The following is a 23680-nucleotide window of genomic DNA, read 5'->3' as shown; positions in this document are numbered from 1 at the left end:
AAGGGCCTCTAAGCTGAAGACATCACCAGCTGAATGCATATAAGAAGTCGCCAGCGATCATTAAGCTCAATTAATCTTATTCTTGCGCGCATGATAACAGCTGTGGATTATTTAAACAAAGCAATGGTGGGCAAGCAGGAGAGGGAAATTGAAGAAAAGAGGTTCTGCTGTAAACACTCGTACCACCATCACCCAAACTACACAGTAATGTAGAAACTGGGTCAGAGACACCCTTCCCCCTCCAGGCTGTCAAAGTTATTTGAGCTTCTATTGAAACCATCACAATAGAAGAGTTTGGCTCATGCATTCACTGAGCAAAACTGATTTGTGTTTCTTGGTTCAGAAAAAGCTGCTGGGTAATTTTCCATGCAAGTACAATGCAGCAGTTCAGCTGATCCCTGAAAGCTGATTTCTTGGTGATTTGCCTTTCATTTAATAAGGCTCTTCAGCTTTTATTTAGTCTTTCTAAATTCACATGGTGAATCTTTGTTTAGAAGCCTTAAACCTCTCTCTTGCCTGTGTCAAGTTTAGGAACTGCAATGGTAGCCTTCATTCAAAGTTCAGAAGGTTGCTGTAAGTCTATTGAGATGCCTCTTGCTCTGTTTTCTTACTGGCGATATAAGTCTAAGTTAATTGGTTTATTTGCTTGTAGGATAATTGAATTAAAATGTATTGTTTAGGAAGTATGGCTTGATTAGATACAAACACAGCTCTTCTGGACTCTTCTCACTCCCCTTTTTAATCCTGTATTTAAGTCTTTCATCCTTGTTTACAGCTGTCCTATTAGTGGACTCAGCCTTCTGGTGCACTCCGTCTGTTCTGTTTTTTGTGTGATTTGTTTTTTTGGCTTCTTTCAGGGAGACTCAGTGGCTTCCTCTTGTCCTGAGAAGAAAACTAGCTGACTTTTTATGCCCATGATGACAGGCTACAGAGGTTTCCAGCAAGCACAGGGCCTGGGAGTTACGCTATCCAAGTGGCATTAGTTGGCGGTGCTCATAAGCCCGTATTCCAAAGGCTTCACAAATGAAGTGAAATAACAGGGTAAACTAGGTGAAATAAAGATCCAGTGTCTGAACCTGTTCTCCAATGCTCAGTTAATACTTTCCTTAATTTGACTTCCCCTCCCTGCTGCCCTGAGTGTGCCCTTTCACCGAATGAGAACACGTGCTATCACTCTTCTTTCTCCTTACGTAAAATGTCATTTGTTTCTTGGAAATCACCAGACTCAATGGACAGTGTTGCTGGGTGTTGTCTGTGAGGCCTGCTCAGGCATGGAGCCAAGAAGGCTGTTTAGTCTGTGGATGCAAGGAGCTGCGCACCCTAAGTAGCTATGATGTGTTGTATTGTGAAGTGATGTGCTGTGGTATATTCAGGAGGTGTGTTGGGACTGTTAAGACAGCGGAAGAAGGAACATCTTTTCCTTGACTACACTTTCCAGGTGAGAAGCTGGCCGGTATGAAGCAGCAGTGAGAACTGTTCTATCCATTCACATCCAGCTGCTTCTGAGTCTTCATCGTATTGCGTATGGTAACAAAAAAAAGTCCCCCAGTCTGTATGCTGGTTTCAACAGTTTATGTCTCCAACTAGCTTTCTCCAGCAAGCACACTTATTGGAACTACCAATGTCCTTATGCCTTCCTTGCAACCTCACTATCAAGGAGAAAAACAGAAATTCTTGCCATTCCACCCAGCTGCCCAAATGAATAAACTAAAGAAGTGATTTGGGAAGAATCTCAAGCAGGGGAGCCATTTGCACACTGAGGTTTGACAGCAGAATGCCTTCTGTTGTTATCAAGGCTTATCACTCTCTCTGGCAAATGCTCTATCTATAATAATCAAGTCTGTGCATATGACATAGTTCTTTGACAGGTCAGTATTTCTCAATAATTTAGTAGCATCGCACACTCACAAAAATAGAGTTATAATTAGCTCTCATCCCTAAAGTTGGAAGAGCTTTTCAGTTTGTTGGAGGCTGCTGGCCAATTCTCTTATCTAATTGGATGAAGTTCCTACTTTCTCCCATTTGTATGATGTCTGCTTTTACACAAACTCATTAAGTGCAGCTGTACTCGAAGTTTATAACAACAGCCCCAGTGAAGCCCAGGCAGAAGTTTAATAGCAGATCTGTTCTCTCTTTTTCATCTGGTCTCAGTCCATTCAGATGGTTGATGTATGCCCAAATATCTTTCCCTAGCACCTAATTCTGCCCCATCCAGCTTTCAATTATGAATTATCTTAACAATTAGAAACCAGACAAATTATGTTAGATTCCTCTGTCTGTTTTGAAGCCTGACAATTTACAGCTTGCTCGAAGGAAAATATATTTTAAGGCTTTTTGTTTGTTTGTTTTTCTGATGCATATAGAAGTGGTTTTTGTTTTTTTTTTTCCTTTTATTTTAAAGCTGGTGTTAAGGAGCAATCAAATAATTGCTACATCATTTGTTAAATCTTCAGCAGCACTGAGCTGGCTATACAAGTAGAAACCAGCACCAGAGTTATTGTTACATTAAGCTTTTGCATTTAGACCTTTCTTTGCAAAATCTTTTTTTATTTTTTATTTTTGCTTTTGTCAGGATGACTGCGTTTGTCTCAAGTTCTCATGAGTAACTATGAATTTTGAATTTCTGCTTAGTAGAATATATAGAACAGAGAATAATAGAGAATATATGTAATAGAGAAACTTTGTTTTCCAGAACTTGAATTTTTTCTTACTTGGCGGCCTTTAATACAAGCTTACTTTACTCTGCAATACAGATATAGCAGTTTTAGTAGTTTTAGAACTTTCATAGATTTATACTTTTTCTTCCACCAGAGTGCTATTTCAAGGTTTTCTGGGGAGCTTCCAGCTGCATAATATCCTTCCCCTACTACGTTCTGTAAGAGAGAAGGAAAAGAAGCACAACAAGACACCAGTGGGAGGGTTCTTAGGCTTAGGACTCCCTCCTAAGCCAAATTCAACAGAGAGGGGAAATTCCGCCTGCTGGTGTCCCACCTCCTTGCATCTGTATTCCCTTCAGGTTGTAGTGCTCTCCCAGCTTAGAAGGTCAGCAAAGGCTTGACCTGTATGAGCTTCACAACACTCTTAGCTCTTTCCAGGATCTAAAGTTGCAAACATCTCGCAAAATCAAAGCCCAGAAGGAGTAGGAAGGAAAGAAGAAGGAGGAAACCCCTCACCTGCATGACTGAGTCCTGCTTGAACTCACTCTGTGCTGTAGTTGTCTCCTGGATCATGTACTCATCAAATATAGTGGAGCTAAACATTTTGTTTCTATTCAGTGTGGAAAATGAACAGTGTTGTAACTGAGTCCATAGTCACTGCTGTCAGTAGACCTTTACGGCAAAGTGGATGTGTTCAGATTCATTATCATTATCATCACTGGTGACACCAACAGGTGGTTTAATTGACTGTTTTAATATAAAACTTAACTCCAGCATGAGTCACAAACAGTTCTGACTGGTAAGTGCCTATACTAGAAAAATGAAACTGCCGACATCTCTTTTTTCATATAGTTGGCTTTGTATGTAGACTATTATGTGCTCAGAGCATTTTTAGACAGATGTAAGATATAGGCATCCTTATTTAGTGTCCTGGCCCTTTTGTAGTTTTCATGTGGGGCTGCTACCTCAGGCGTCAATAAGGTAAGCTTCCCTCAGATTCATAAGCAAAGGCATTTAGGCCTCTTCTAACAAGTACTGAACATTTTTATAATTGACCTTTAGCACCCCTGTTGTCTTTGAAATATGTGGGCTTATTTTTCTAGGAAATACTTTGTGCATTAGAGGGACTATTATAACACCAGAACATTTGTTTTGCCAGCTACAGTCATCACGGGCACATCATGAAAATGACAGCAGTAGCTGCTCTGTGCTGTCTAATTTTGTACTGTTTTGACAGAATTTAGGATGTGAATGTATGTTTGTGCTACCAGTCATCGGTGAATCATAGCACTTAATTGGAAGGGTCAACAAGATCAACAGATGTGGTCTTCGGGAAATGAAAATGTCTTCTTTCATTTGTGATTTTGAGCTTGTTTGTACACTGCTTTTGTTGGAAGTAGGCTCAGTTGATGGAGATTAAGGAAAAAGTAGTGAGTTATTTTCCCAGCACTTGAGTGAGTGGTGATGGTTGTTGGAGGATGTGATGACAGAAGAGAAGTGGGTTTTAATTTTGTTTTTGAAGTGGGTGGGGGTTGGCAAATGGATGCTTAAGACATATTAATGAAGTTATGTTGACAACTGTTAAGTGTGAAGTCTGTCATGTATCTCCTTGCAATGAATGCGTCTTTATGAGCAAGCTGTGTTACAGACATCTGTGCAATTGTCAGCTGAAAGTAAAGGAAAGGATGATTCGGCAGTGGACACACAGTTGAAAATGAAGGACAGGTATTTATTTGTGTGGGTGTGTATACTTCTGCTTGCCAGAAGTGACATATTCTTGACTGTCTGTTCTTCCCAAGTAGTTAATAAGTGGAAAAAAGTGAGTTGAGCCAGGGATGTTTTCAATGTTTTTTTCCAATTTCTCCTGTAGCAAAGAATTTGAACGTTTTAGGGCAAATGGATCATGACCTTCAGAGTCACTTTCTGAAGATGCATGAAGATGTGAGCTCCAGAAGGAGTTGGGAAAGCTTCAGGTAAAATATCACTAGTCAAGCGTGCAAAATAAGCGAAGAAATTGGTAATGCCTAATTAGACCTGGGCACATCTGTGTTTGCACGAGATGTGCTCACTTGCAGCGCACGTTGCAGCTGTGTGTTACGTTCCATTTTTTCTAGCACCTTTGTGTCTGTATCTTGGTGTGGTTCTCAAAGGGGCTTACACAGATTATAAAGGGACAGCTGTGTTTTTGCCAGAGTAAGGGAGGAGCAGGACTTGGGATTGTTCCCTGACTCTTTCCAACTGTTTCCTGACTTTTTCCAGCTACAGAGCTCTCCCCCATGGTCAACTTGAGCTTAAGAAAAGCAAAAATATTTGAAGAAAGACCTTTGTCTTTCTTAGGTGGCTGAATAACCTTGTCTAAAAGTTAATTTGTTCTGCTACTATCATTGGTTCCATTTCAAGTGCATGCAGTAGCTCTTAACCCAGCTAATGCTTGATGGGGGTTTTGCAGTAGATAATGGTGGGAGTAGTTCTTGAGTTAGATGCATGCTTTGAGAAGTGTGTGATGTGAAGAGGAGCCTGGATCTACCTGAAACCCTGAGACTGCCTCATCTCTTTCTGGAGGTAGCTGTATAGCTGTATCCTTTTTTTTTTTTTTTTTTTTTTTTGTTTCCTATATGTACTTCTTGAGCATCTTGAGCATCTCTGGGTTTGTCTTACTCTCCCCCTCCATCTTGCTAGAGAATAAGGAAGCAGACACAAAGTCAAGAGGCTGAAATCTAGTTCCACACCTGGAAGCTGTGACTGGGATGTAACTGGAAGCAGTGCTGCCTTGGCTAAAGACTGATTTTTTTTTGTCCCTAATGGAAATACTGGGAGGATGTAAAGGAGTGCTGATGTAGGTGGTCAGCAGCTGGCGTGAAGGGTTTATTAGATACCTCGTCTGTGGGGAGTAGGAACCAGGAGGAGCTAAAATTCAGCCCCTTTGTTTAAAATACATCTGTTTCCTTCTCGTGCTCACATTTTTTACACGTCAAATATATCAGCTTCTTGTAGAGCTGTGTTGGAGGGGGCCGTGTGTTCTGCTAGCACTAAATGAATTACCTAATGAGAGGAATGTTTGCAAAGCAGCAACAGCTGCTTTTTAAAGTGCAAAAAGTCCCTCTAACATTTCAAAACCGTAGCAAGAACAGGGATTTTTTTAAAGACCTGGATGAAAGGAAATCAGTAATGTGTAGGGGGTGCTGAGTGGACCAGACACCTCACCTGCTTTATTCCTAGGTGCAGAGGGAATTCGGAGTTAGACGCCAGATGGAAGGCAAGCTCAGAACCACATGAACTACAAGCCTGTTTCCTTCAGCAACATTAATTTACAGTCTCATGAGAGAACACCTTGGTTTTCTGCCAGTTTTGGCTTCAAGCAGAGTTGTGAGAGGACAGAACAGAGCAGTCAGCAGTCCCTTTCAGGCCACACCGTCTGTGCACTGAAGCAGACGGCACAGGCTGTTAACGGGGCTCTGCTGAAAGAATTACAGAAAGCGTCTGTGCCCCCAGTCCCTGGTGAAAAGAGTCCAAGTACATTAATTATGATGTGGTATCCTGGCTTCCCCTTTGCCTGCCAGGCATTTTACAGGGTGCTGGCATCTTTATGCTACAAAAGCTTGCTTGCCAGAACTATTGCTTTAGGTTATTTGATGTGTTTTGCATTGCTGGTTCCTGCTCTTGGGTTCTTTGTTGTTGAGTGGATGTGGAGCAGGTTGGGAAGAGACTTCAAAGTCATTCTGATTTGCCTTTAACGGCGCTATGGGATCACATCACTCGGGATCACAGTGTTGTGATGCAGCTCGGCCTTTTGGAGTGATACTGTCTCGAGGGAAGTAAGTGGAAATACAGTGTAAAGTTTATTTCCAAAATGCCTTATCATGTGTTAGGGCATCTCATGTGATGCTTTGGTTTACTTTCCAATCTCACGCTGTTTCCTCTCCAAACTACCCGGGAGTCATCATCATTATTATTATTATTTTTTCTTCTTTTTACTTGTCAGCTAATATGCATAGGACATGCAGCTCTGTGCGTGCAGATTTCTTATTGCATTTTGGTAGCACAGTAAATCTAAGTTGAGGGTTCATGGGACTTGACCAGAAAAAGCCATGTTTGATGAAATATGAAGTATTTGCATGGCATGCATGAATATAAATGCACTGCACAACCTATTGCTGCTGCTATTGAGGGCTATTGAGCCCTGCAGGCTCAAGTTGACCAAATTATTTTTTGAAGGAGAAGGTAATTTTCTGCTGTAGAGTTTTACGATAAATGGGGTACAGCCTCCTTATGTCATTCTAACTAGATGATGCTGGATCAGGTGGGATCCATCTTCCTCTAGCCAGACTAAATACCTCAGTATGAACTGTGTGCTGCTTTGACAGAAACAGGATCACATGTCTTTTCATAATAAGGATGAACCTTGAACATATACCAACCAATAAATAGATTGCCTGGCTTCCCTTTCTGTCACCTGTGGCTTTATAAGGCTTTGCACCAGTTCTGGGCTCCAGATGTACATTTTTATCTGTATGACCATGACTTGCTAGGGTTAGTGTTGATTTCAGAGCTTCTCACAATAATCAAGACATTGCGTTCCCACTGCTGCGGTCATGTGTGCAGTTCTGGAGGACGCATGCAGAGAGGGCACATCAGTACATTTCTCTAGCATATCTGAGTGGCAGAGTGGCAACTCAATACATTTTTAACGAGTTGCATGGTTGGCTCCAGAGCAGGTTTCCCATTGAAGGTGAAGAGGCATCTTCTGGTTGGACTTAGCCAGGAACACCTCTCAGAATGCAGAATCATAGAATATCCTGAGTTGGAAAGGACCCATAAGGATCATTGAGCCCAACTCCTGGCTCCACAGGACAAAAATGAGTGTGCTTGTACCTTGAGAAGTCCTGAAAAAAGAAATAGATACTGATGGTTTTACTGACTTGTGTTTTTATCCCCGTAAGGTTTTTTTAGAGCCATTCTGAATGTTCTTAGTGTTCACACTCAATTTTAGCAAGCTGCAGTAAACTAAAAACCACATGATCTTTTCTTGTTTGTCTGTCTGTACGAGGCAGTTTGTTGCAGTGCACAGATCTTGACTCCTTGATCTTTTGCCCTGAATAAGGCCTCCTCAGAGGGAGTTCTTGATACCAAATGTTATTTATGAGCAGAAGGCTAACTCCTGTTAGGGTCAGATGTAACACGAAATATAGATGGCAAGCAGTTCTCCAGCAGCCGTTCACACTGGAATAAATTTCATTCTCATTAAATATTGAATAAGCTCGAGAGACAACAGCAGGAACTACCGGTACTACCAGGCTGAGAGCCTGCTGTATCAGAAAGACTGCAGCACATTGCCAGCAGTGGAACTTATATGAGGATTTATTGTGCTTGAAACCATTGGTGTATATTTTGAAAAGGGAGGCCAGCGAAGCTTGCTTTAAAAGTGCTCCTACCAGTGTAATTTCCAGATTGCCAAACCCCTCCCCAGCTATCAGGTCTGACATTCATTTTGTCTTTATTCTGACCTTTTCTGTTCTTCTCTGCACACCGTGCTTTGTCCCAGTAATGAGGTAGGCATTTAATCACAGGTGCTCCCCTGCCAGCTTTTTACAATAACTGGAAACATCTAAACAGGCAGAAAAAGGAGACTCACTAAAGTAATTTACCTGGGCTTTCTAACTTAGTTTGCCTCCTTAAAGAGACTTCAGCACATCTTCCTTCCTTAGGTTTTAGCTTGAAATCAGACAGTGCTGAGGATACTTTCCTCCAAGTCCTTTCGGTCTTCTTTCAGTCTCATATGATAGTCAGGGAAGAAATAGCAGTGCATGCAGAACTGCAGATTTGCTTGCCCCTTGACTTTGCAACCTCGTTCTCTGCTCAGCAATTCAGTCCTGGAGCTAGGAGGACAGAATCTATCCAATTCTTCTGCTGTGGCTTCTTTCAGAAAGATTCAGGCTGCCTTCTTCCACCCTCTCTGTCTTCAAGGATGCAGACGTAAGGGTAGATGTTTGTGCCTGTGTGTCTAAATTGTTCTTGAAAGGGATTAAACTACTAACTTGAGCCACTCACTAGTTGGGCATGCATGACAGCGCACTACACATGCTAGGCTGCAAAACCCCCTCAAGTAGTTGGGTAAATTCCTAGAGTTAAATACTCATTAACAAATTCAGCTGTTATTTTGTACATGAACTACAGCCACGGAATGTGTGTGACAACATCTGCAAATTAAGGGCCAGTTAAAACGAGCCTTTTAGAGGCCGAGTAGCTGAACACATACCCGTATCTAAACAGGACTGTAACAAAGCTTCAGCAGGATTGAAAATGCTTTACTTTTTCTCATGGCACTTTTAACAAGATGTTGGAAACATGAGACAGAGCAGGTGGCAGTGTCCTCAGGTCTCAAAGTGTACGATATACCTGTGTACTGTGTTTCAGACAGCAGCAGCTTATCAAACCTGGGTTACTGTATCTTGAGGCACAGAGACCTTTGGTGAATGCTAGGGGATACTGACTGATTGTACCTTTTCTGGAGTTTTTTTTCCTTTCTTGAATCAGTCTACAATGCAGGTTGTGTCCATAGATGTGATATTGGCTGCTCTTTTTGGGGGGATCAAGAGAAAGAAGAAAAGTAGTAACAGAACTTAACAGCCTGAACAAAAGCTATGTCAGCCGCCAGCAGCACAGATAATTCTGATGAATGGCTTTAGTGCATAATTTACATAGTATTCATAGAAGATGCCCCTTGGTGCTCTTCCAACTACTGCCCACAGTAAATCCCATTTAGAAGTGATTTTGTCCCAGAGTGTCATTTGGAGCTCGCAGTCCTCAGTGAACCTGCCTGAAAGGAGTGACATGAGCTGACAGACTCACTAAATCTGTGGTTGCAGCCAGCGTGAACTACAATGAAGGAAAAGCTCAGACTACGTCAGCCTGCAGATAATCTCAGTCGAGGCGCTGACTTGCAGCCCTACAGCTCTGAGTGTTGTAGTGAGTGTGATGGGGTGCTGTGAGACAGAGTTATAGCTACGAACCATGAAGCACCCGATTAACCAGTCTGCTAATGGTCAAAGCAAGCAGATAGTTCTTCCATCTTCTGTTGTGACAGTCCAGGCAGACCAAGGACCCGCCTTAACTACTCTGAATATCACCTCTCCCCCAACCTTATGGGCAGCTCTTGGGCAGAAGCACATTAGACCACCAAAGGGGAATGTTATAAATACATTCATAAATACATTCTTGCACATCTATTAAACATTTTGATACTAGCTTGAAAAATACCACAGCATTAAAAAAATTAGAATTTAAAATTTTGCTTATACGCCTCTGTTGAATAAACCTCAAAGACGTACAGTTTGTTTTGTTTTGTTTTGTTTTGTTTTGTTTTGCTTTTTAAAGCATCTCTGCTGCCATGAAGTTTAGCAAGGATCTTGTTTGTTTTTAGGACAGCTCGAAAGCTCAGTTGCATTCCCAGTTCCAGGGGGGCTTTACAAAACCATCAGATATTTTAGGTTCAGACAACACATGTGGGTAAGCTGTACTTCAACAATGTCACTGTAGCCTGAAGTTGTTAATGTAGAGCAGAATGTCAACAGAACAACCAGGAAGGAAACACTATGTTTCATTGACAAGACTGCCCTCATAACTATTGGAGCCGTCTTTTATCAACCAATCCTAAACAAGTCAAATGCAAAACAAGTAACTCACAGTGTGCTTTATTATTTTTTCACAATATTAACTAGACAGACATGGAAAGTTTAATGGCAGCATGTTCTTATAACATTTTAAAGACAAAGAACAACATAATCATATTAAATGATGATAAACTGACAAACTACATTACCGTACATACATCATCCAAAGGTACTGGATAAACAATATCTGCTTATGTACATTTATGCTGGTGATAATTAAAATTCAAATATTCAGAAGAAAAAGAAAAAAATATGCTAATTAAATTATAAAAATATACATTTTTTTTCCTGTGGAATTCTTAATGCTGTATAACTTGCCAAGAAAGATTTCATTGTGTGATGAAGCTGCATTAACTTAGTATAGGAGTGTGATTTAAAAGAAATACAGATTAAATTGGCTCCTTTGTCTTCGTTTTGTTTAGCCTTGTTTGAAAGAGAGATAGGAATGAAAAACAAAGCTGGGCTTTTGCAATGAGAAAGAATCTTTATACTCATAAATCAAAAGATGTTTAAATTTTCATATACTACTGAGCCATTAACTTGTAATACAAATGAATCATCTTGCTAGCTTGTTTAAAGACAGAGAGAGGAAAAAAGACAGGCTTTAAACATGCTACTTCACTACACTTATAATCAATAGGAGTTCTAGGCTTGTGAAGTCGGATGCAGGTGCATGGCTAAGCATAGTGTCATGCTTTAGGCTCAAAGCATGCAGTCCTTATGTGTATCTGACTCCCACTGACTCAGCTAGGGAGACTGTGTGCTTGGGCGTCCTGAACCTGTATTCTTTGAACTGTACCACATCAACGTTTCCTTTGCACATCTGGTTTCAAAGAAACGTTTTTCCATTATTGTTCTCTATTAGTGCAATCCCATTCAGGCTGTGTAATCTCAAATCACAACAGCGAACAAATGAGCTTTTGTTATGAGTGGATACTTTTAGAATAATTTTAAAATACTTCTGTAGCTGAACATTCTTAGCAATTGTAGTCACATCACAGTGCACGGATTTGTAGCTGGTTTTAGTTAGAAGTAATTCTCAGACCATCTTGGGTGGACTCCTTCATCGTCTGAAACTTGAGATTTTCTTACATACCAGTGTCATTCTCCATATCTCCTAGCCCCCTTCCCTATCTGTATATTATCCTCTGTTACCTCCAAAGCCCTGTTCCTCCTTTGTTAGATCCAGTGCTTGTTCTATTAAGAAATGTCCTCTGTGTCAGCTCTGACTCCAGAACGCTGAACTTGCAGATTATTTTCCTTGTTTTTCCATTTATTCCCAAGATACTGATCTGTAACAGATCTTAAGTGACTGTACAGATATTCTTTTTTTTTTTTTTTTCCAGGAACAAAACATTTTCCTTCATTATTTTCTTCATAAATGAAGTGGAAAAGAATTAATGACAAATAAATTAAACACAGCCAAATCAAGTATTACTCTCAAATTCCTGTTATGCAAAAGACTGCCTTCAGCATTAATGAAGTTTTATACTGAAAAATAATTGTGGTGAGCCTGTAATGGGTTACTCTGCCCTTGCATCACCCTTTTTCAAGGGAAAGAATGAAAGATACCAATTCCTTGTAACAGCCATCTTTAAGCGGGGAGACATTTTGTGATCTCTTTGCTGCTCTCTACTTCTTGACCTCTTCCTTTGTTGTCCTCTGGTCTTCCACACCTAACCATCCTCAGAAGTCTCCCTCTTTTTCTTCACTTTTTGCTTGGACAACTTGGATACGCTGTGAATGGCCAGGTGTGTGTGTTCACACAGTGACAGAGGATGAATTTTCACTGAAGTGTAGTCTTGGAGCATGCAAGTCTATAAGGCAATTTGTGGGAAAAAAACCACTCTATGGGAAGATGTGATGAGGAATAGAAAAGACAGGAATTACTGCAAGAGAAATGCAAGAGTGAGAGGAGAGGATTTTATTAAAGAAGTTCAAGCTTTTATATACATTCAACGTTTCTACTATGTTTCTTAATAAATGTATTATCAACTACCGTTATACCTAATGCAGCCACAATACTGTACTATTCTGCAGTCAGGATGGGAAAACTCCGTTAACTCTTTAATAAAATAAAATCATCAACAGTCATCGTGACTCTTCTTTTTGCCTGGTATTAACTAATACACTGGGTAGTCCAGTGAGTAGACACAACAGAACACAAAATCCTCAGTATTCATTTCAATGTGTATCATGTGTCGTCTTCATATTATTTCTAAAGCAGCTTTAAAAAACTTTTGCCATTGGAAGGTATTAAAAATAAAACCCATTCAAATTATCCTGGTAGTATAGCAGCACTGGAATTGATAGTTACTCTTTTACTACTTTTGACAATGTAAACCTTTAATAAAATAAACAATTTTGAAACAATTTGAGGTCTAATAGTTCATGAACTTTAATGGGCGTATGGGCACAAATTGAAACGAAGACTAGATTGTGAAATGAGACATCAGCTCGATAGCAGCCAATTCCAGTTTTGAAATCAGCTTCAGACACGTTCAGCTTTGCAGCTGAAAAAAACAAAGCCCACACTCTATCTGCAATACTTGGTTGCTCCCATTTCAAATATTTTTCATATGAATCCTGCACACATATGCCCACTTCTGACAGAAGCTCTAAAAACACTGCAGGTGTTTCTGATTCTATGAAGTTTTTTTTTTCTTTTCTTTTCTTCTTTTTTTTTTTTTAATCAATCCTAGTTTTAGTCACACTTTTGTGATCTTAGAAACGCTTCCTTTGTATGTTCCTATGAAATTATAAGTAATTTCAAACTGGAAGGGTAAGCTCGTTCCATCTTTGCTCATACAAAGTGTAGGTGCCATGACTAAATAGCAGTAAAAATGCTGAGATGTACAACTCTTAAAACAAACAAACAAACAAAAAAGCAGCTTTGAAGACACAACATCAACTACAGCCTTAACATTGAACATATTACATTCCCAAGTTAATGGAGATATTTTGCATATAATGCCACAAAGTTATCCATCTGAAATCTTGAGGTTGAATCTACAGTTTATTCACTGTATTCTTTTTTTCACCCTTACAGCACTTCTGTATTGTACGGTACGTTTCATTCAGAGCTTTAAAGCCTTTTCTTTCTATCTCTGAATGTCCATTTACCCACAAATCCCAGGTTTCAAAAGTTTCATAGAAAAAATAGGAGCGTTTGATTGAAGATGGTGATGTCCATTACACAGAGCAGTCCATGCAACACACTGGGATTCTTCCGCTTCGTCAGCAATTCCGGCCCCCTCTGAGCACATGGAAAGCCCTGCTTTGACATACATCAACACACCTGGTCTTAGAACACAGGTCCGCTTATAAAAGTGTATACCGAGTACTCTGCATTAATTTGCATTTCTAAAAGGGGCAGATGGCTTCACCCTCCCCTTTTTCCTCCACCCTGTTTTCGCTTGAAAGACAGTAGGCACCTGTGAGATCGAGGTGTCAGAGAGTCTCTGTCCAGATAGAGGAGTTGGAGTTTCTTCTTCATTTTTTCTTCAGTAGACAGTCTTAGGAAATTATTAGCATGAAATAATTTTGAGGGCGAGGGGCAGGAGGATAAAGCTCACTTTCTTTTTGTGTTATGAAAATGAACTTGATTTTGGTGTCTGGTTTGAGAAACAAGGATAGTCAGAGCTAATTTGTAACTCAGCTGAGGTCTGTTTCTTGCCAAATAAAATTAAAATCTTTTTCAACTTTCAGGGATTTGGAGACCACATTTAATTGGTTTCAAACCCCTGGAGGAACTCCATAAGTAAACAGGATTAGTTGCAGATATGAGCCCTAAAGTGGGACGCAGGTCAGATCTTCAGACTCCAGCTCTGCTCTGTAGAAGCAGGCACTTAAGGTCTCCTGATGTTTCTGTGTCAGTAGCCGTGAAAACTTTTTACTGCTGAGAAAATCATTGGAACAGTAATTTCCTGCAAGCCCCAAAGATTTAACTTCACACATCTATAAAGAAAAGTATTTGAGCTGACACATAGTAGGGTATAGGATGATACTATCATGACTATGATGCGATGGCACGACTGATAACTTCAAAACGCATGTCTACAAGGCAGAGGCAATTGTATTTCAAGCTGTAGGGATAGCCAAGCGTCCTTCAAGAAGTTGCCATTTTGACTGCACGCATGTACCACGTTGAGCCGCTTACTCTGACTGCTCTCGCTGGCAGGACAGGATTTGAACTTGGTTCACGTTGACCTTTTCTTTCAGAGCCCTCCCGGCCATCCAAAAATTGCAAGGAAAACTACACAATTACACAGCCTTTAGCAGCTCAAGTAACTGCCTTCCTAAGTGTAAGCAGGTAGGTCTTTGTCAGTATACTTGCTCTTCGCAGGTAAAATAATCCAGACAACTGCATTAATTAAAAAAAGAACCTAAAATGCTTTGGGGCTCATTAAAGTTAAGAATAACAACATGATGTGATGACAGATACAACTTGCAGAGTTTCTGAAAATAGCAGGTTAAAATGTAAATATATTTTAATAAATAATTTTCCTGCAATGTAAAAATAAATGATATTTCCTTTGGCAGTAATAGCTGATTTAATCTTTAGCCAGGAAGTTGTTTTGCTCATAAAATACCATTGTGCTACAGAAAAAAAATATTATTTTGCTGTTTTGAAAGACTTTTGTAATCCACGATAAACTGGGTGACTCTACTTATGTCCAAGATAAGCGCCAAGAGTGATGCAAGCTCCCACCAGAACCAGGCTCAGGATGGTCTTCAGAGAGATCCAGGAGAAATCGAACAAAGGCCTCATACTGTTGCCGTACAATTCCACAAAGGCATCCTAGAAAGGGAAATAAAGGAACATCATAATACAGTAACTCTTGAAGAGGGGGAGGAGAACTTCTTCACATGCAGCGGTCCTTCAGCAATCACTCCAGTGGAAAAAAAAACCACAACACATCAATGTATGAAAATAGTGATTTGGGAGCTATGTTTTTGTGTGGTACTTAGCACAAAGTTCTCCTGCCTACTTCTTAACAAATACTGCTGTAATTGCTTACAGTCTTACATCTGTTTGAGGCATGCCCTGTCCAACAGCAAATATAGTAACAGCATTTTTAAACACAAGTAACTCCCTTTTGGCTCCTGAATGTGTATATGGAAAAACACACGAAGGATGGAATGGAAGAGATTGGAACTTCATTCTCCAAACCTTTTGCTTCCACTGGACACGGGGCATCTATTTTGCTGATCAGTATTTATTGAGTTCCTTAGGGATGGGTTCAGAAGACTTCATGTAATAGTCACTGAGATGTTTCTTCTGTGTGAGTTGAAGCTGTGAGGGTGCAGTTCTGTGTTACCCTACTGCTGGCCTACTGCTGGCCTTTCATGACTCTCACCGACAGAGATGATACCTCAGTCCTGTGTTCCTGATAGTCATTCCTTTGATGTAGTGGTAGTCTGTTTTTGTGCTTCATAAATACAATGGGATTTTGACTGGGCTAGTGATCAGATTGGTAACACTCTGTGCTTAATGTGTTTCTTTCAAGCTGCCTGCAGTTCCTTACAAACATGAAACCTGAGAACACTCAGAGAGGTAAACCACGCAATGAATAATGAAGCTGAATGACTTAAAAAAAAATGGGGAGAAAAAATAGCAGAGTTTAGGACAACTCTTTCCTTGTGCAACCAATTAAGGTCTGCACCCAAACCACAGAGATGAACCCGTCAGACAGCTATCCATTGTGGGGTTTACATCATTCTCTATTATCCTAGGCTTCCAAATTTTTGTAAAAGCAAACATTCTCTATTTATGTTACGTTGCCTTTAGACATTTAGTAATGTTACTAAGCTAGGCGGTAACCTGCCTTCTGAAAAAACAAATATGTCATGGATTACAGCAAGAATGAAGAGTAACAGCTCTCTGCCATTCATAGAAACCTTTCAGCCAGATGCATTTCCCATAAATTACATACATTAAATAGCCTTCATCATTAGCCTTTTTCTAGATATTGTTAAAATAAGTGCATTTACGGTTGTACCACGAGAGGGCGTGTAAGAGTTTTTTATATCGTGCCATTTTGACTCCTGTTCACTAGACCGAGCGAGATGCAAATAAATGAAATGTTTGTAATCTCAAAATGTGTTTTTATATTAAGTAATATTGGTGCATACTGTAGGCAAGAGTGAGTGTGTCAGTAACTGAATAGCAAAGGGGTATGCCCAACAGTTTGACCCAAATCGTCTTCCTCCTGATATTTCTCAATGCTTCTTCCTCCAGGCAATCATTTTCAAACTTGAGTATCCAAGACTATGTTCTTAAGTGAAGGCTGTTTAACCTTTGGGGCCAATGTCTTAACACAAACTGTTCTTCCCTGAGAAAATTCAGCAACTTTTGCATAGCTGTGTTGTGTTTGAAATAGACATTGCCAGACCCTGGCCTCAGTATTCTCCTGTGCTGATGAAGAGCTGAGAAGTACAGAGTTTGCTGTGCAGTTCTTTGGACAGCTTCCTTTATTTCTCCTTAAGGCTATGAAGTAACACAATATCCTAAAATGTTACAGACTGGGCTAAATCCTGTTGCCGCCAGTGCAGACTCACTGACTTCCATGGGAGCTTTGTCTGGATAGACAGTTCAAGATCATGCCTTATAAAAATACAAGAAGGGTAAAGTTCAAAACTTGGTGATATTATAATAGGTGGAAAACAGAGGAAATGAAAAAAAAAAACAAAAAAAAACCAAACCATGGAAATGCAAGTCATGTGAAAATATTTTAATTTTACATTTCCATGGTTTCTTTCTGTGGGCTGAGTCTCACTTCTGTATAGTTACGACAGCCGATGCACACCCAGTATCAACTGCAAAATGAGCATATTTTGTGCCTTCTTTCTACCCATGTTTAGCAACATTCAGCCCAGTTTGCCTGAGAGGCCATTTCCAACAATTCAGTAGAACCCCTGGTACTCGCTATGAGGATGGATAGAGGATTGCAGTAGAACTTGAAGACAAAGCAAATGTATGGTAGAATATATGGTTCAAAAGAGGAATGCTAACAAAAAATGCACAGCATGCAGTATGTTTTTTTCTGAGATTATACAACAATAACATGAACCCAGCCTAATGGTGTCTGCACTATATATTACAAGTAGCTCTTTATGATCATTCTCCCTCCCCTTCTCAAACATCCTGATTAGGCCTATTTCCGAAGCTTGTTTGAACAGCCTGTCACTATTTGTTTAAGTTTCAAACCTGTTTTAAATAAACACACGTCCATTTTATGTACTAAAACAAGGAGAGGGGGAGGGACCCATTACTGAAAACTATTTTAGCACAAGGAGAACCCTAAACAGAATCCTGATTGTTTCATGAGGTTTGTCTTCTATAAACCCATGTATTTGTCACTGGATTTTTGTCACCTAAACCAGTCTGTTTAAAATAAGAGAATCTGCACTAAAACAAATAAGGTTAACAAAATTGCTTGAAGCACTTGATGTCGTCTGAAAAGCACTCTTTATAATGAAAGCAAGGGTCCCCTTGGCAAATGGACCGAGGCAAGTTTTGGCTTGGTCAGGCCTTCTGGAAATCTCACACAGTTGGAAACAAAAGGGTTGTAGGCCTTTATTTTAAGACCTAACTATTTAAAATTTAATGGAATGTTATGTCCTGGATGTAAAATTATATCAGGGCAGTTAAAAATTATATGGAAAAGAGCTCTTCATTCAGACCTGTAAGTTGCTTGAAAGTAATTTCTTTAGAAGCTTTTATGAAGTCAAATCAGCCTGTCATTCATTTATGGCCTACATTCATGCTGACCATTTCAGCACAGCAAGAAGGATGGAAGCAGTAAAGAAAAGAATGCTCTGCCTAAGCTCCTTATGGTCCCCATGCACCGAGGTGCACGTTTGACCCACCTGGGCTTATATGGTAGGCCAGAGGTAGGCCAAGAGCTGCCCATGGGGAGGGCAGGTCCCGCCCAGGCCCTGGTGGAGTTTGTCACCCATAGGATAAGGATAAGAATGGAGGATAAGGAGGCATGATGGCGATGATGGTGTCCTGAGTGGTGTCCTGGCTGAAACCAGAGGCTCCCAATCGCACTACTCCTCTTGTCTGCTGGCCCAAATTTGGCAGCGCTGAATCAAGAAACAAATATCATCTTTAACTACGAAAACATGTGTTACTTGCATTTGGGTTTTATTTAGTCTTGGTCCTTTTGCAGCTCAGCCGTCATCCCTGCCTGAGAGGCAAGGCCTAGCCTCGATGCTGTGGAGGAGTCAATACTTCCCATATGCTGAGCCCAGCACTGCATTACTGGCACGAGTGCTCCCCCCGACAAGGCCAAGGGAAAAGCCAACCTCAGCGTGGCATTATGCATTTATGGCTGAGGGGGTAGTAGGGAGAGCAAACATGAGGAAGTAAAGACTTCCTTTTTCTACCTGAATCAAACAGCTGTTGAGGAAGTGACTTTATTTCCCTCGTTATCATTGGTTTGACAGGATATCCTCTTGAGCCACATTGTACTGAATGAAGAGCTGGTGAGCCTTCCATTTTACTGAGAGGGAATTGGCCTGCAGCTATTCTCTGCTGCCCTCTCTTTGACTCCAAAACAAACAAACAAGCACCAGCTCCAGACTTTTGAAGAAACCTGCCCAGGTCTGAGTGACACCGTGCTGCCATCTGTCATGGTGGGAGAGGGAATGACATTCGCTCCAATGCCAAGATTTAGCAGCTGAACGACTTTTCATTCACCTCTGCCTCAATATGAGCGACATAAACTCTCATTAAAGCCTACATTCCCGCACGGTAACTCATTTCAGAGGTGATTTGGGGAGGGAGGGAGCGGAGAGAGCTGCTTAAATCGTGTCGTGTTTTTTATGCAGTGAAACCTCATTAAAATGTCATCTTGAAGCTAATGAGAAAAGTTCTTGGAACATAAAAAAAAAAAAAACAAAACCAGACAATTCTATAGCTGTTCCTCTCTTGAAGAGATCACGAGTCCTCTATGGAAACCCAAGTACTGAGGAGATGCAAATCAGGGCAGCTGAGCCCCTGATGGTGTTGTGCCAAGGTGCGGTGTTTCATAAGGCTGGTGTCTTTAGAAGGGCTGTACGCCTGGGAGTGCTGACATGCTGGCACTCCAACCAGGTCTACTTCATCAAATCATAATGTGCAGGAAAGGAAGGTGTTACCGTACCACCCCGCTGACCACTGGCAGAGATCCTGCCCGGGGACTGGCTTTGGCACGGCTATGCCTGATCAAATCCCCATCCGGGTGGGGTTTTTTAACCCCTCACCTTTTCCTGTGGAAGAAATGGATCTATTCTGGATTCTCTATTTTCACAATACTCTACACAGTCCTAGAGCTGCAGCCTCAAATAGTTTGCGTCAGCATACCCTTTTGTTTCTCCAGTGATACCTGAGGTTTGTGACTTTGGACAAAACTGGTTCTCGTCACAGCGGTCTCATGTATCTTCTTCGTTCCATCTTCTTGTCATTTGTTTAAATACTTACACTGGTGACCCTATGGCTTGGGGCATGTCTTGCAGCTCTTACTGATGCCAGGCTCTCATTGAAGTATATGTAAATTCGAATCAATGGAAATACTATTTGCAAAGGACTGACTAAACATAGCACTCAGATGGAGACATTTATGGAGTAAGGAATAATCGCGGTTAGATTTCTTCATCAGAACTGATGCATGTGCTTAGAAATACATAAATAAATCTGACTGGTTATAGCAATGGGGGTGACTGTTCCAGTTCATGCTGCTGGAAAGTGGACCTGTTGGCAGATAGATTTCCTCCAGAGCTGACAGAGATGAAGGATAAACCTACGCTATGGGGAACGGTCAAGCCATTTCTCTTTAAATATGGGTTTAGTGAGGTGCGGATCATTCAGTTTGCATGGAAAGCCATGCAGTGTTCAGACGAGGCTGCATTCTTGTTAAACCAAGTCAGCATGAGAAATGTTTCAGCAATTTTGTCTTGGCGTCTCTGCTTAATTCAGTTAGACGTGGCTCTGCAATATGCAAAAGCCCAGACCTAGGGGAGGTTGCCTGGTTTTCTTATTCCTGGAAAGGCCCACACTAAAGTGAAGTATTTCTGGCATCAGCTGTGCAGTGTCACTGCAGCAGTTCATTGGTGGTATTTAATGGGTGCCACTTATGGGGGAGCAATATTATCAGTAAGGAAAGAAAGAAGGTGAGGAGGCAGTCTGGAGAAAATCCTCCATGTTCAAACAACACAGTCAAAGCTGCTCTGCTCAGTCCTTGACAAGTTCTTCTTTTCTGAAGGTTGGTAAGCCCATTCAACCAATTTTCTATTTTTTTTACATTGATATATAGCAGCTTTAGTTTTAACTTCCGGAGTTATACTACTTGGGCTGAATGGTAGAAGCTGTATACAATTCATACACAGAAGGAAATTGCATGTATTCTCACATATCTCAGTTGTACCAAGAACCATTCAGTTTTAGGCCACCTTCTTCTTCTTCCAGTCAAATTTATCAAACCATTTCTAAGAAGTATGGAGGTAAACTTAGGAAACGACACATAGATCTGTGGATCAATTTGGAGGACAGAACAAGCATCACAGGGCTGGTAAGGGAGCTCATGCTCTAACATCACAAACTTGATGATCCTTGGGGTCCCTTCCAACCCAAGCCATTCTATGATTCTGTGTACACTTTGCAAAGAAACACAATGTATTGGGACTACTGACACAGCTTTAGAATGACTCTAAAGTAAAAATAATGACACGATGGGTCTGAAGGATGACAGGTCAGATTCTCTCAAAGTCTTGTGTAAACCCTCAGTAATTTATTTTTAATGTGAGTGACTTTACACTGGAAATAGTCTACCTAATTTAAAAGCCCAAATTTGAAAACTTGGTTCTGGCAGGTATTTTGTTGATAAAGGGAAATACGTACACGTGCGCACCATTATGTTCCCCACATGCTCCAGCTGCCAGCATCTGTCACTCTCAGGATGCAGCAAAAGAGTTAAATCATGTAACAGTCTGAGAAATGGGAACTGAAAGTAGCTGCTTGTAGAAATGCTCAAAGTGCTTTGGCACAGCTTTTGTCAGCAGCCCACCACTTCGGCAACGGAGGGCTTTGTTTAATAAATTTATCCTGCTGTGCCGTGAAAGGACTCAAGGCACAGGTATTAGCCGAGGTAAACAGGGAAAAGAAAGACAGAAGGAGCAACGGTTTGCCAAGGCAGGGTTCACTCAGAGTGGTCTCTGCCAGGACAGGCAGCGCGTGTGAATGTGGAGGGTGGAATCGAACTAGTCTGAGCAGGTTGTGCCATCGGCTGAGCCACGAGGGACCAGTCATGCATTTTCCCTGCTGCTTGTTTTAACATCTCTTAGGGAAATACTTGATCCCCTGTCTGCTGTCTAAACACAGAGTTCTGATCCCCAGGCCCCTTGGCTTGCCTGCCTTGTGCTCCGCCTTGAGAACAGCAAACAGAAGCGTTGCTGCGGCCATAGCACTCCGGCCCCATGCTGGCCAACACTGCATTGCTGCAGAACCTCTGGTAAAAGTTCAGGCAAAGCCACTGGCACCGTCTTCAGAAATGCCACGCATTCCTCACATGGCTCAAAGCAGGCTTTTGCTGGTTTTTTTTTTAGATCTTGTGACAATCAGTTGATTTACGACGGGAAAGAAACAGCGAAGGTTATCTGACGAGAAAGTAATCTTATGATATATCTGCAATTTAACAAATAAGTACAAAATAATAATAATAACAATAATAAAAAGCTTGAGCAATATAAAGAATGCTGTAGGCTTTAGTGGGCAGGTAGCTTCTACCAGGGGCCATGTGGAAAATATGAATTTGTGCATGTGTTTTCTTTGGCGAGCAGCACTTCATTAGCAGCCCAGATCATTTTTGCTCACCTGGGAAAGCCTTATTTGAGGAAAGGACAAGGCACAGTTTTTTGGTAATGGATTTCTCATGCCATTTCCTACACCTTGTGTGCTGTGCCCCAGCAGGTGCTGTAGGAACAAGCTGTAAGGCCCCTGCCATCGCCCAGCACACAAGGGTTAGAAGATCTCTGGCATCAGCGTGTGATGCATTGCTGGATCACCTTGTGGGGCTGCTCTACTTTGTGCTGCTCCTGAAAGCCTCTCAGTGGCTTGCTCTATGCTTTCATCATGTCACAGCCAAGTGGTAATGGGGAATTAACACAATGGGAAGTTCCTGGCCTGCATCGTCTCAGAAGAGATTGTTTTTTGATCCGAGTGCCTCCATTCCACTTCTCCTGTCCATTCTGTTCACCACAAAACCACAAGACCTGGGAGACCAGTGATGGGTGACCAAGCAGGAAAAGGAGCTAGGAGAGGCTGTGCAGATTGAGGAAAGTGGAAATTTAGACAAAGTCAACTGCCTGTCACCTCCTGTCACAGAGAACTGAATCCTACTGTCACCCCAAGACAGCTTTATGAGTTGCCTTACCTGGCAGGCACTCATAGGGTGGGCTGGGAAAATTTCAAGTTTACTGTTCACCCAGAAAGCCCTCTGGCAAGTACTACCAGGTAAGAGCAAATAGGGACCATGTGAAAAGAACAGGGAAAATCAAGGTGTGAGGATATGGTTCACAAACAGATTGAAGGGCTTTGTTTTGCTATTCAAAACAGATCTTAAATTAATTTGCATACACAGTTGTAACACATTACCTACAACCATTAGATTTATTCAAATGCCACCATGCAAGAACAAAATAAGAAGGCTCAATGAAATGCAAATAATCTCTGTCCCTCCACCTCCAAAACCAACAGCAGGCATCCCACAGGGGAAGTGCTAATAATTCCCTCTCCCAGGGCCCACCTGCTCTTTCCTCCTTTCTAGTCCTTCCTCCCACCCAGAAGCAAGTACCGTAGGGATGTTTGACAGAGACACACCTCCTACCCTTACGCATGCTTTAATTCCTCTGTAAAAGGTAATGATGTATAGCTGATACATGAAAGGGCACAAAGTCCGTGTGTTTCCTCCCAGTGGAAAGCTTTGAAAAATGTCACACATCGGTAGCAGGAGGAATAGCGTCATTTCATACAACGGAGACTGTGCCAGTGTCACTGTTCTGGCCAAATCCCTTGATGGAGACAAGGCTTATTACCATCAAAGGAGGCTCCAGCATGGTTGAAGTACCTCCCAGACGACGTGAGCTGCACCGACAGAGGGACTCCGCTAGCCGGTGTTGAGTCTACATAAGTCTACCTAGTGGGAAGGGGAACCGTGCCAAAAAAGTTATCTCTGCAGATTACCAATGTGATTTTTTTCCCCACGAGATAGTTAAGCTGGCCAGACTTCATCAGGTGGACCCAAGGAACTATTACTTGCAAAATAAGATTGTAATTTATTTTAACCAGATGTTCAGCATTGATCTGTGTCA

General features: G+C 41.3%; 1 protein-coding gene across 2 annotated transcripts in view; it reads right to left on the bottom strand.

Moving 5' to 3' along the window:
* Positions 1-10332: 10332 nt before the first annotated feature.
* The window catches only part of BCL2 (BCL2, apoptosis regulator), a 90031-nt gene continuing 76683 nt past the window's right edge, over positions 10333-23680 (bottom strand). The window contains exon 2 of one of the 2 annotated variants that reach the window (XM_040676897.2): positions 10333-15128. In XM_040676897.2, coding sequence (XP_040532831.1) covers positions 14998-15128 — 131 coding nt within the window. In that variant the 3' untranslated portion in view covers positions 10333-14997. The remainder of the gene's footprint in view (positions 15129-23680) is intronic. The other variant, NM_205339.3, reaches the window with a different exon arrangement.

Source organism: Gallus gallus, chromosome 2 (genome assembly GCF_016699485.2).
Source record: "Gallus gallus isolate bGalGal1 chromosome 2, bGalGal1.mat.broiler.GRCg7b, whole genome shotgun sequence".
Taxonomy (NCBI): Eukaryota; Metazoa; Chordata; class Aves; order Galliformes; family Phasianidae; genus Gallus; species Gallus gallus.
This window is presented reverse-complemented; position numbering and strand designations above follow the sequence as displayed.